Genomic DNA, 13,398 nt, shown 5'->3' on the forward strand with positions numbered 1-13,398 from the left:
CCGTCTTCCTCTGCTTTGTCCTGTTGTCCATCACTCTCTCTCTCTGTGTCTCTGAGCAGGGCCGAGTGAGATTTTTACAACCCAGACGCACAAAATGAACAAATGCTTTATGTGTGCAGAGGTCTGGTGGGGTGGTTGATCAATAGCAATGACTCAGCGATTACTTTGCCGGGGCTGGTGCAGGTGCTGAGATTTATGGTTGTGAAACTTCACTGTCCAGCCCACAGCTTAAACAGTGTTTTTTAAGTCCGTCCACACACACACACACACACACACAGACACACAAACACAGAGCATCACCCACTTAAACATATTTTTATTGTCTCAAAGATGAATCACAATGCTACAAGCGGGTGAATAACAGTCCAATGGATTTTATTTCAAAGCTAAGAGACCAAATCTGTTTAAATCTTTTCATCTTATTACACTTTCTCCCATGAATTCTGACCTAGCTTATCAATTCAGTGTATGGATATGCTTTGTGTTTGGTTTTATATCCGCTTTAAAGGGAAACTGTCATATTTAAGGAAAGGCACCTCTTTGCCAACCAGCCGACTAACAGGTGAGAAAATATATAGCACGTGTACGGTTGGTAGGAGCAAACAGGAACATATTTGAATTGTTTTTTTTTATATATTAGAAATTGAAGATATATACCTTATTAATAGATGTGTTTAAACTCTCTCCCGTTAAGCAGCTGATGACTTTATCTTCAGTCAGTGGCATCAGTCAATCGGCAAATGTCTCTTTCTCCAAACCATAAATGAGGAAGATGATGCTGATGATGATGTATTTCTCAATCGGACTTGAGCGATGGCGTTCACATTGCCACAGCGAGTTAGTGAGGTTAAAGCAATGTCACTAGAATAATGACGCGATATGGGAAGTCCTCATTAGAATAGTTTCTGTGTGTCAGTGTGTGTGTGTGTGTGTGCAGAGTTGAGCTTGTATTTGAATTAGCATGTTCTTGTGAGTGTGCTTGTCGACTCTCTCTGCTTTAGTGCTACTTTGTCAAGAGCCTGTAGTAATTAGCTGGAGCAAATGGATGGCTCTTCACCAGCCAGCTGCAATTACTGGCTTCTCTAGAATAAATGGATGGAAGGAGGGATGGATGGATGGTATGCAGTGAACAGATGGAGAGTTATAGAGAGAAGAATAAATGTAGGGTGTTGTGGCGGAGGGCAGGGGTGAATGAATGAATGGAGGGGAAGTTTGCATGGAGGGGTAGGAGCTTATTTCGCCCTGTTGTCTTGTTTGTATTACTTGAGTGACAGTGAATGACATCACAACTCATCGCCTGTGGCCAGAGGTTTTTACGGTTGTAAACTAAATGTAATGAGTTTTGTAAAAGAAGAGAAAACCCAACGTCTGCTTCCAAAACCGTTACTGGATTTCTCTGTAATGTGTGTGAAGCTGCAGGAGACGGGTTTTATAGCTTTTCTCCAACACTTGGATTAAGGTTACGTATTACTAATATCATCATCACAAGGTGCATTAATCCCAATAAACACACTTGTGATGTGGATGTGCAAGAGTGTGATAGGTTGTGTATGCATGGCTTTGTGTGAGTGTATGTTTGTATGTGTGAGTACTGTACTAAGAGCATGCCTGGGGTGAAGTAATGACAGAGACTGGCCTTCAATATGAACCGGTGGTAAAAGCTCACAGCCAGCTGTGGCCCAAATCTGAATAAAAGTTTTAACAATGAAAAAATAAAACAATTAAAATGGTGGCTCATCGGGGGTAAATAGGCTGTAAAACATTGTGTACTCTTGTTTATACTGTGAAAACTATGCACCTATCATGAAGATAGTGTAACTTTGTTTTATTTTGGTAACTCTAGAGAACTTTTACAGGAACTTATAAAAGCATTTGGATCAAATGTAGACTGATTGTCTTTGTTACACAACTGTGTAACTGCAGCAGTGACTGTAAATTGCTCACCTTTTATAACACAACACAGTACAGAGGGTTTTGTTTACCTTGTGTAGCAGACAGTAGTTCATTTTATAATTTGGCTAACTCTCAAAATAAATAATACTCAAAATGTAAAGATCACAGTCCTGGTCAAAGCTTGACTCGTGATTGGTCGAGTGTGTGTATCAACGGGACCTTGCTATCATAGCTCCACCCCCTGACCGCTGCACTAGCATTCATATTATTTACAGTCTGTGATATATCACTGATCTTTTATTACAAACCAGATGTGGATTTGTTCTGAAAGCAGGAAGTTCAGCTATAAAGTATTTCGAGCCATAATTATCATGTGTGAATTCACCACAGACACCAAAGTCATCTTAACATGCACATCATCTCTCGGATTTACAGTCACAGACTTCATCATCTGGCCCTCATCCAAATACACTCATGTGCAACTGAATACACACACAAACATTCAATGGTTAGATACACACCACAGTTCAACACACACACACACACACACACACACACCCACACAAAGGGACCGCAGCCTATTCAGAACTGTGTTTTAATTGAGTCAGCTCAAAGTGCTGGCTGAGCAGAGCCATACGTCTGATACGGATTAGAACCAGCCTTCCCTTATTCATCGATTTATGCTGGGGGGGGGGTGCACCATGGGGGAGAACGGAAAGGGGAACAAAATCATTTCTTATCGATGTACAGGAAGAGAAAAGGACATTGGAATCGAAAGAAAGACATGGAAAGAGGACGGGTGGCGGTTGTGGAAGAGGGAGCCCTCCCCCTCCAAAGTGAACAGGACTGATAGAGATTACACTTTTCCCTTTTGGTGGTATTTGATTTTAGGAGGGGACAACTAGGGAAAGAGGGATGGAGCTGAATAGAAGAGATCATGATGAACAGAGAGCTTTAAAATCAGTGATAGATGGAGGGAACAGGAAGTTGACTCAGACAACATCATGTAGGACATAGAAAGAAAAATAGATTTTTGAAATTACACAGAGAAACGCTTTAGTTTACTAAACAAGAGTTGGTTGATGAAGGGAGGAGACGAGGTGCGTACAGGGACAGACCCTTCGAGGACGAGAGGATGAAAGAGGGATGTGAGAAACGGCTGGGGAGAAGATGAAGGAGTGAAGGAGAGGAACAAAACGTGTTGAAGAGAGAGGATTTGGGGCTAAGTGGTCTGATTGAGGGCGGCATGCATTCACCAAATGCTTCATGTCGATCTAAATCCCTTTGAAATCCTTGAAACAGCTCGAGTGAAAGGGATGGGACGTTTAAGCAGTCGTGTGTGTGTGTGTGTGTGTGTGTCTCTGTGTGTGTGTGTGTGTGTGTGTGTGTGCGAGAGATAGACCAAGACAGAAAAAAACAAGAGGGTGAGAAAGAAAGACTGAGTGTGTGTCAGTGCTGAAAGTGATGGTGTGGTGTGTTTTATGGGTAAATTGAAGGGTCTGTTGAAAGGAGAGAGATGAGCCGCTCTTACAGTGTGTGTTTCTGTGCAAGTCTGTGTGTGTGCACGAATTTGTGACAGTTCTTGTGTGTGTGTGTGTTTGTGTGTCTTCGCCCTCTCCCGCCAGTATCAGTCTCTTCTGCTTGATTTGCGCGCTCTCCTCCTTGCCTCTCCGCTGCTCGCCACGCCGTGAAATGGTTTTTCACTAGACCATTACCCCAACCAGTGTGCTCAATGGCTCAGTCCTATGTGAGCGAGAGGGAGTGTGTTTTAAGCATATGTATGTGTGTGTGTGTGTTTGTGTGTGTGCATATGCACCTGGAGAGAGAGAAGGGTGTGTATTTGGCTGCGTGCATGAGAGAGGTCTTGTATGTGAACACTAGCTGCACTTCAAAGATAAAGTTTTTCCTTTTTGTTTATGTGTCGGGAAAATGGGTTTTGTGCACTTGTTGATACGAGTGTGGAAATGTAACTCTATGTGTGTGTGTGTGTGTGTGTGTGTGTGCGTGTGCGTGTGCGTGTGTGTGTGTGTGTGTGTGTGTGTGTGCATATGGAAAAAGAGAAGGTGTGTAAAGTGTGTGCCCCACAAGCTCAGCTGTCCTAGTGTTTGCCCTACACTGTACTCCTGTCACAGTTGTGAACACTGAGAGTAAACTAACATCTAGCATCTCCCTCTGACTCCCCTCTGTGTGTGTGTGTGTGTGTGTGTGTGTGTGTGTGTGTGTGTGTGTGTGTGTGTGTGTGTGTGTGCGTGTTTCTTACCCACACACGGACACACACAAATGCACACACAGCTACAGACTAATGCCAGGCAGCTGTATCTGAGCTGGAAAGCCATTCAGCTCATAAACAACCTGGGGGATCTTCTTGCTTTCTGGGATTGTCACATTTTCAGCATTTTGCTGCATTATCATGTGTTTTGTTTCCTCGGCCTAAAAAAGTTTTACTCTCAAACACAAGCTGGATTCACTGGGATGTGTCTCATGGTTTATTGTGCATCAAACACCATTATATATTTATTTGCATTATTTTACTTGCTGCACCTGTAAACAGAAGTGTACAAAAGCTGTGACACAAAGTACACCCAGACACACAAACAATGTTATTCTCAAGTCTCCTCAGTTATTTGCAATGCTCCCATACACTGCCTCACTTCATATGCACACATGCACACATTCATTAGACTGTTTGTCTGTTTGTGTTTCCTCAGCATGAGGCGCCACGCAGTAATCTGCTCTTGATCATGAGTGTGGCAACAAACAAAGCCTCACACACTTGAGCAGAAGAGCTTCAGTCCACATAGACACTGACTGTCTGTCTGCATTGAAACGTCCCCTCAGTGCACGATCTACTGCAATTTAAAGGGATGAAGTGAGAAATGCTGTTAACTTTGACGTAAGAATAAAGCTAGTTCCAATCATAGGCTGTATATAATGATGGATGACATGACAGCTCCCCTAATGTGAATCCAAGGCTTCTCAATGGCCACCTAGGGGCAGGCTGCCGTATAGGTCATAAACCCCGCCTCCTCCATGTTAGCAGATGGGACCAAAAAGTTAAAGGATATGCTAAATAAAAATGGTTTCTGTGTTCAAATGTGTATGTGCATTTGTATGTGAGATATTTTAACTTCTTTTCTGGATAGTGGGAGGAGGTGGAGGAGGAGGTGGAGGAGGAGGTGGAGGAGGAGGTGGATACGCATCGTCCATCTTTAGATACAGTTCATGGCTCCACTCTTTTAATGGGATTCCTTGACGACAGGCAAAACGTGGAATAACACCAGCTTTATCCCTTAAGGACAGTTCCATCAAAGCTATTTAACCCCTTTCTCTTCAACACCTCCCTCCTTCTCTCTTTGATTTCCTCTTCACCCCTTCCTTCATGACTCTCCGCTTTTTCCTCGGCCCCTGAGTCATCTCTCAGTAACCACCAGATGTTGCCGTCCTTCCCCGTCACATCACACCTCTCTCTCTTTCTCCCTCTATCTCCACTTCCCTCTTTTAACATCTTGTTTAAATGGTGTCTCTAATTTCCCCTTTCACCTCCCCGCTCTTTCCTCTCCATCTTCATCCCCATGCGCTCCCTTGTTTTTCTAATTAATTCATCTCCGCTCTCTCCTCCTGCCACCACTTACAAGGCCTCATATCTTTCTATTTCTCCCTCACCTGCGCTCCTTAACTCGTTTGCTTCTCATTCACACTCTCCTTTTATTCCTCCCCATCTTCTTCTCATTCTCTCACTCCGCCACTCTGTCCCCGCCTATTATTCCGCTGTCTCTCTCCCTGAGATATTGAAGCTGTAACGACAGGTGTTCAAAAGAAAGCAGGACCAGCAAGTCTTTTGTTTTTTTTCCATGGGCCTCCTGGCAGAGAAATGAGTAGAGATGGAGAGAGAAGAAAAGTCTGTGATATCTCATTCTCAGCACCTTCACGTGTGCCGCCTTACCTTGAGTCGAGGAGAGAAGAAGGAAACTGTTTTCTATGAAACCCTCAACATTTTGTCTTCACTGCTCGTGACACACACACACACACACACACACACACTTCAACCTCCTACCATTATGTTCGTATGGATTTAATATCCCTCTTTTTGCAATTTTATCAGATAGAGATGTGTGTTACCAAAAACAGCCTCATTTTACAGCAGCAGGGCTATGACTAATACTTTTTATCAGCCAAGTTCAGCCGAGTCACTCATACCCACGTTGTATCTCACCCTTATTCTGTTGAAACGAGTGTCGTTCACAATATCAAGTTACAAAGAAACTGTCTTGTATGCATGTCTACATGTGTGTGTCTTTGGATTTGTGTGAGTTAATGGAGCTTGTTGAGGTTGTCGTTGGGGGTTTAGTCGGCTCCTTTAAGGAGCGCCGCGGCAGCTGGAATCTCCCTGCTGAATAGACAGGGATAATCCATAAGAGAGAGAGAGGGAGAGAGAGAGGGAGAGGGGGATAGAGAGAGAGAGAGAGAGAGAGAGAGAGAGAGAGGAATGGAGAGAAGTGGAGGAAGAGGAAACTAGAAGTGAGGGTAAGTGAGAGAAGGAGAGAGAGGAAGAGTAAGAGACATTCAACTGTCAGCAGCTTGACTTAATCTTTCCTTTTCCTCAAAATGTGGGTGAGACGTGACCGTACGTGTGTGTGTGTGTGTGTGTGTGTGTGTGTGTGTGTGTGTGTGTGTGTGTGTGTGTGTGTGTGTGTGTGTGTTTGTGTGTGTGTGTGTATTTGAGCAAGATGACTGCATCCTGTAATTAAGTAACCTAATCTAATAGAGACCCCCTCCATCTCCCCTCAACCAACCCCCCCATACCCCAGAAGACCGAAACTCTGGCTCTAAATCCTTAATAACTAGCCTTTGTCAATTCATGTGTGTATCACAGACACACACATGAATAAACACAGAAAACAGGGACCTTATACACATTTAGACGTTTTTGTAATTTTTCAGTTTATTTGAACTTGCTGCAGGTAATTTATAAAAAAAATTGTTTTAAACGAGAATGAGCACATACCCTCGCTCAGGCCCAACAGTTTCCTAATGACGCCACATTTAAATCCACCAGATCCAGATTTTTATTTGGATTTTGTACACGGCCATAAATCAGACCCTCTGAATAAAATCCCACGATGGTTTAGAAAGTGTGAAAACATTTCTGGATTAGCCGCTTTTGTCTGGAGCAAAACCAACATTTAATGGATTCTTGGCCCATGTCCCATTTCTCCACCAAGTTCCGTAGAAATCCGTTCTGCAGTTTGTGTGTAATCCTGCTGACAAACAAACCAAACAGCAAACAAATGGACAAGAGTGACAACATAACCTTGGACGGAGGTAATTAAAAAACACAAACTAACCAGTTGTTTCTCTTCACCAGATGCCAGGCAGAGGGGCAGATCCTCGGTTGGCACCACGTTATGAAGAGGTGGAGCGACAGTATGCCTCCTTACCAAGGTACTGCTTCTCCTCTCCTCTCCTCCTCTCCTCTCCTCTCCTCTCCTCTAATTAAAATGTCTGGTTCCTTTTCTTCATGTCTCCGGAAGCCTCAGTCTCAGCCAGGAACTCACCTTATCCTCTCCCTGGGGAAGACACACTCATACAGGGGTTGGAAACCGATCCCTGACTCCCGGATCTGCTTCCCCACCAGTGTTTCCCATTAATTAGTGGCGGCCCACCACAGACTAATGGGTCCAACCACAGTCTTATAATGATTTGAGATAATGTTTTTCTTCTCATGCTCACATAAAAGATTTCCAACGCAGTGTTTTCCTTCCATTGCGTCACAGTGAAGTTTTGCACGGCGCTCTTAGCCCTGCTCTCTCTCTCTAGGCTCTAGATATGTGTTCCCCCTTCACACAGGGCATGTGGTCCTCAGCAGGGAGCCAAACCTTGTCATAGCACCGGTCCTATATCTGGGGACCTGTCATTTGGGGGGGGGGGGGGGGGGGGGGGGGGGGCTGTGGGAAACACTGTTCACCTACAATCTCATCTGGATTATGCACCAGTAGTTAATATTCGAATCATCATATGTGTTATCCTGTAGTTTATTTTAGTCTCCAACTATAAAGCTTGTAGATTGCAGCTGTTTTATTTTTTAATTTGCTGGATGCAACAGTCCTTTATTTAAGAACAAATCACAATTTCAACAATCTCACTCTCACAGAAATGTTGTTTACATGAAGCCTGGTTTCCCTTTTTACAACTAATTGTCATCTAAATATTTTTTTCTGATAAATTGCCTCTTTACCCGAAACTTTTATTTTCTTTATTTAATCTTTGAGTCTCTGTATTTAAATTTCTCTTTTACTCTCCTCTCTTAAATCATCCTCTCGCCTCCTTTTCACACTTTGTTGTGATTTTTAAAATTACTTTCACACTTTAACGTGTCCCAGTATCACTGTACCATTATGTTTACATCTAAAAATGAAAGTTGTTCAAGTTAAGGTAAAAGTTACGAGCCTCTTCTCACCTCGTGCTGTTTTGCCTCTAACTACCGACACCTCTGCAGACTAACAAGTCAACAACGGACAAAAGGTTTGTTTGTGTGAGTGTGGAAGAGAGAGAGAGATAGAGAGAGGGCGAGAGAGGAAGTCAGTAATAGGTGGAATGACAGACAGAGGTTTTAAACGTTAGAAAGTTTACAGCCAGGTTCCCACCCCTGTTAAAATGGTGAGAGATGGCTTTTTCACACCTCTATCATCTCTCTGTTTCTCTCTCTCTCTCTCTCGCTCGCTCGCTCGCTCTGTGTATGCGTGTGTGTGTGTGTGTGTGTGTGTGTGTGTGTGTGTGTGTGTGTGTGCCTGTGTGAGAGAGAGAGGGCGGGAGAGAGAGAGTATTCCTATGTGTGTGGGTGATGACTTTGGCAGATGGGAGCGAGAACAGTGATGATAGTTTTGAGGTCTGGCTGTGGTATCTGAAAAGCCTTGGGAAATTTGACACACACACTGACACACACACACACACACACACACACACATACAGTACACTCTGTCTCTGTTTCCACTTTCAGACATGCACTGTAGCCCATAAATGCTGTGCCAATTTTACATGTAGGCCTCATGTTTAAAAAGTGCCCCGGAGTCATTTTTCTCCTAAAAGCTGCTCTGACACTCGGCCCACTCTGGACCTGGAACAGCTCTGACACATTTTCCTACAGGACTGAAGTGTGATTTGAAAGAGTCATGTCACCAACTATACATCTTTCTTACATTTGACGTCCATACACATGCAGTGAGGATACAGGTGAAGACAAAGAAATGAGGCTGTTACTTTCAATCAGCAGTTTGGACTCAGAAGAGAACCCCATTCTGCACAAGCTGAATTATACTGTAGCCTGGATGCCAGAGAGAATGTTTCTAACAGCCTGTCATATTTAGGGCGAGTCAATCACCAATCTGAAAACCAAAGAGCTGCAACTAAATACATAGAATATCCCAGAAATGTTTTACCTTCTCAGTGATTTTTATGTCTGAAGCAGACTCATGTCTTTTTTTAGCTTCCTCCCTGCCTCTGCATCTCTGTCTCGACTCTTTCACCTGCTGTCACTTCACTCGGGAGATATACCAGCGCCTGAGAGCCGGAGAAAAAGATCATGTTTGGAAACCGCATCCAGGCTGTTGACCTTATGAAAACATATATTAGCTCCTGGGCTGTGTGTATTTAGAGTCTGCACGCCTGTATACCTGTGTGTGTGTGTGTGTGTGTGTGTGTGTGTGTGAGTGTGTGTGTGTATGTGTGTGGGTTGGAGGCACTGTGTTTGTGTTTGTATTTGTGAATTTGTGTCGATAGAATTTCAAAGTGGGTCCAAAAATACCTGTAGGGCCGTGTAGTCGGTTACTGTATGTTTGACTCAAAGTCAGTTAACTGGAGCTCGAGGTGTGTGTGTGTGTGTGTGTGTGTGTGTGTGTGTGTGTGTGTGTGTGTGTGTGTGTGTGTGTGTGTGTGTGTGTTTGACGTGGTCTTGATGGCTCTAAAATTAAAACATGACCCAGCAGCAGCCTAAAGCAGAAACACTTTAACAAAAATACTGTCAGCAAATTAAAGGGTCTGTTAAGGGTTTATTATATATTCTGTTATTGCTTCAAATTATCAGTCAGTGTGATTATGTTTTAGAAATTAGATATAAGAAAAGGTACACGGGTAATAAATGAACTAAGCATTATTTAGGGTTGATATGTTGTTATTGAAACACTGATGATAAACTTGAAAACATATTATCAGTTTGAATATTGTTTACCCTGGTGATTTTAGTCCATCACCATCTTGTAAACACTTTCAAACATTCAGCTCTTGCATCGTATGTTCTTTACCCGATGATCTTACAAGTCAGAAAATGGCCTCCTTCACTCTCTTACCCTCAGTAAGTCGTTCAAGCTGAGCTGTGTGGGTTTTCATAGAGAAAGGGGAAAGAGGTGTAGACGCGACACCACATGTCCTTTCACTTCAAATCCCTCACTGCCATTTTTCTTGAAATTACCTCTCCGCCCCCATTCCAGCCTCCCCCCCAAAGGACCCAGCTGAGGGTGAGAAAGGGTCACTGTACCTCGACCCATGTGACAACCGTTTTTAACCTCAGGATACCCTCCCCCCCCCCCCCCCCCCCCAAAAAAAAACCCTGTTAAACATTTGCAGCCTCAACCTGAAAGAGAGATTTCCTGCCTCACCCCCGGGGTTCCAGAAATATGTATGAAAGCGTTTTCATACTCTTGTCATGTCAGGACCCCGGGGTGCTGCAACGTGTTCCGGGGTCGTGATCCAACATTTAAACATCCAAAGACATTTATGGGGCTGCGTTTCCATCTAAGAGTGGAATTTACATTCATCTGCTTTAAGAACAGGTTTAAGATGAAGCTGCACACTTTTCATTTTTTTATTAGAGTGCAGAGAGACCTGCAAGAGAAAGAAAGAGGTTTATGACTTTCAGGAAACATCCCTGGCTTGAAATGAACGTACGTCTGTTTGAAATAACTTCACTGATTTATATGCATGCGTGCCTTTTACTGCGTGTTGTTATGCACCTGTGTGTGTGTGTGTGTGTGTGTGTGTGTGTGTGTGTGTGTGTGTGTGTGTGTGTGTGTGTGTGTGTGTGTGTGTGTGTGTGTGTGTGTGGGAGTTTAAGTCATCCTGGGGTCAGTAGATGGGTATCAGACTGTATGTGTGTGTGTTGTGTAAACATGAGTAAGTTGTGCCCCGTACCATGTGTGCACCATTACTGACCTCTCTCTCTCTCTCTCTCTCTCTCTCTCTCTCTCTCTCTCTCTCTCTCTCTCTCTCTCTGGTGCTGAATACAAACCCTCTCTTAAAGCTAATCATTGTTTACAGAAACCTGAATTTAACAGCGTCTGAAGCAGATAGAGACATGGAATTAAAATCAGTAAACAGCTCAAACATTAAGCTTCCATTCACATAAAGCATTGCTTTCCTTAAACTTAATGAAAATGTAGTTTCCCCTGCTTCCTCCTTGAAATATGTCTCTTATTGATTGAAGAAACAAAATTTACCGCAAGTATTTCGGCAAATCATGTATTTCATCCGTCTCAACATCATCAAGAAAGAAACTTTAAAGTAAGGACAAACCAACGTCCTAGATCAATTGGTTTAAATGTGCGTGACGTAACCCATCCCCCTCATATCCATGAAATAATAAACTAACCCCCCCTCTTTGTGTTTTTCTGATGTGACCCCCTGGTCTCCCATCAGCCCATGTTTCTGTTGATGACTGTTTTTCGAATACCTCAGTCTCTGCCATGTGACATTATTCCACATTTGCTCCATAATAACAGCTCTCTCTCTTGTTCCCAATGCAGCCTTGACCCAATTGGATTAGTCAAACACCCTCTCCCATTTGTCCTTGTTATTACTCTTATTGGATTTAAAGAGCCGATCAGAGTTCCTGTTCAGGTTTCTGGGAATGCTGTCACTTCCTCATTATAATGATAATTAGATGACTAGTAATTAGAAAGCAGATGTCTAACTGCGTTGTGCGCTCTTGCCTGTGTGTCTCTTTATGTTGTGTTTCTTCATTTATTTCCCCTCCACTTTCGGCCTCGTCTGCTTCCCTTCCTTGTCCCTGCTGTTCCGCCCCTCCCCTTCTCTTTCCCTGAACTCAGGGTGAAAAGGACATTGTTGAATATTATTTTTCTCTCCGCTGAGGAGCAAAGTGCAGTGAGCATCTCTCTCTCTGTTTCCTCTTCCCTCCATCCCTCTTGAGGAGACCTCCCAACCGGGCCTGAGAGTTTCCCAGACCACTTTACTGCTGCGGACACAAACCGCCCCATTGTCCAGTTGTTTTTTTGCGTGTTTCTGGACTCGTCAAGACTCCGCTTGTTTGTTAGCCATGCGGAGGATCCCAAGAAAGACCCTGCCTCTTACAGACTCCTGCCTCCCCCCCCCCCCCTTTCTTCTCTTTCTCTTTCTCTTGACCCGCTCTTGTTCCCTGCTTCTAGTGTTTCTAATGTGTTCACCCATTGCTGCTTGAAAGAGTTCTGGTCCGGCTTTGATCTCCATCGTGGACTCTGAAATGTTGGGTTACAACCTTTAATGTGTTGCAGAACCACTGGGTCCCGGCCTGACAAGGGTATGATATGCTTTCATATGCCTGGGCCCCGGGGTAGAGGGAGGAAATTTGTCTTTCAGGCTCCCAGCTGGCAAATGTTTAACAGGTTTTTTCGGGGGGGTACCCTGGACCAGAACTGGTGTTAAGCGATACCGGGCTCATGTGGAGTCATGGAGTTGTGAAATGTACACACATACATTTTACACGGTGGCAGAATAAAACAGAGGTAATGGAGCTTATCTTCAATCGTTGGCAAAGGATGTATTCAACTTTTTTCCTAGCAGACGATAGCTTCCGTGGACTTCACATTAGTTTCTCAATCATCAAATGTGTGCATGAATACATTAAGGAATTATGTGTTATCATGTGCGTCTGTCTGAAGAACAATAAGATGGACGGGGCTTCATACATTTCAGCAGTTGCAGCTGTGCAGTGCTAACATCTGGCAGCAGCCTAATGGCCATCTGTCGTCTCTGTACTGCTACAACCATTTTTTCCAGAAAATCTCAGTTATAGCGCTCAGTAAAATGATCATTAAACGGGTTTGTGCGTGAATTCAAAGTTCTGTTTCGCCCCCCCCGTTAGCCAACGTGGGACATGCAACATGATCAGCGTGTGCAGAAATTGAGCTCATGTCACATACTTTGATGCGGAATTGAAGGCACTGTGAATTGTGTCGATGATTTATGGATCTGTAGAAACAGGAAGCAGCTCGTGTTACTTCAACCGGCTGGAGTTTGACGTTGAAATAAAACAGCGAGGAAGTGGCGATCGTGTTGGTGAACCCGTGTCTTTACTTTCAGCTCCAACATCCAACAGTCACTTCTGAAGTTGAAAATGATTTACATGTTTTCAATGAAACAGACATTTAATGTTCTCCAGCTTTTAACAGAGGTCAGTGGTTCTAAGCTTAGCACAGTGGCGGATCTAGGTTTTGTTGTTAATCAGGTGCCACAATTTAC

General features: G+C 43.7%; 1 protein-coding gene across 1 annotated transcript in view; it reads left to right on the top strand.

Annotated features, from left to right (window-relative positions):
- The window catches only part of pard3bb (par-3 family cell polarity regulator beta b), a 189,416-nt gene that overhangs the window by 162,581 nt on the left and 13,437 nt on the right, over positions 1 to 13,398 (top strand). Inside the window, exon 24 of the mRNA XM_053439841.1 lies at positions 7,259 to 7,335. Within this exon, the coding sequence (XP_053295816.1) occupies positions 7,259 to 7,335 (77 nt within the window). The remainder of the gene's footprint in view (positions 1 to 7,258; positions 7,336 to 13,398) is intronic.

This window comes from Pleuronectes platessa, chromosome 14 (genome assembly GCF_947347685.1).
Source record: "Pleuronectes platessa chromosome 14, fPlePla1.1, whole genome shotgun sequence".
NCBI lineage: Eukaryota > Metazoa > Chordata > Actinopteri > Pleuronectiformes > Pleuronectidae > Pleuronectes > Pleuronectes platessa.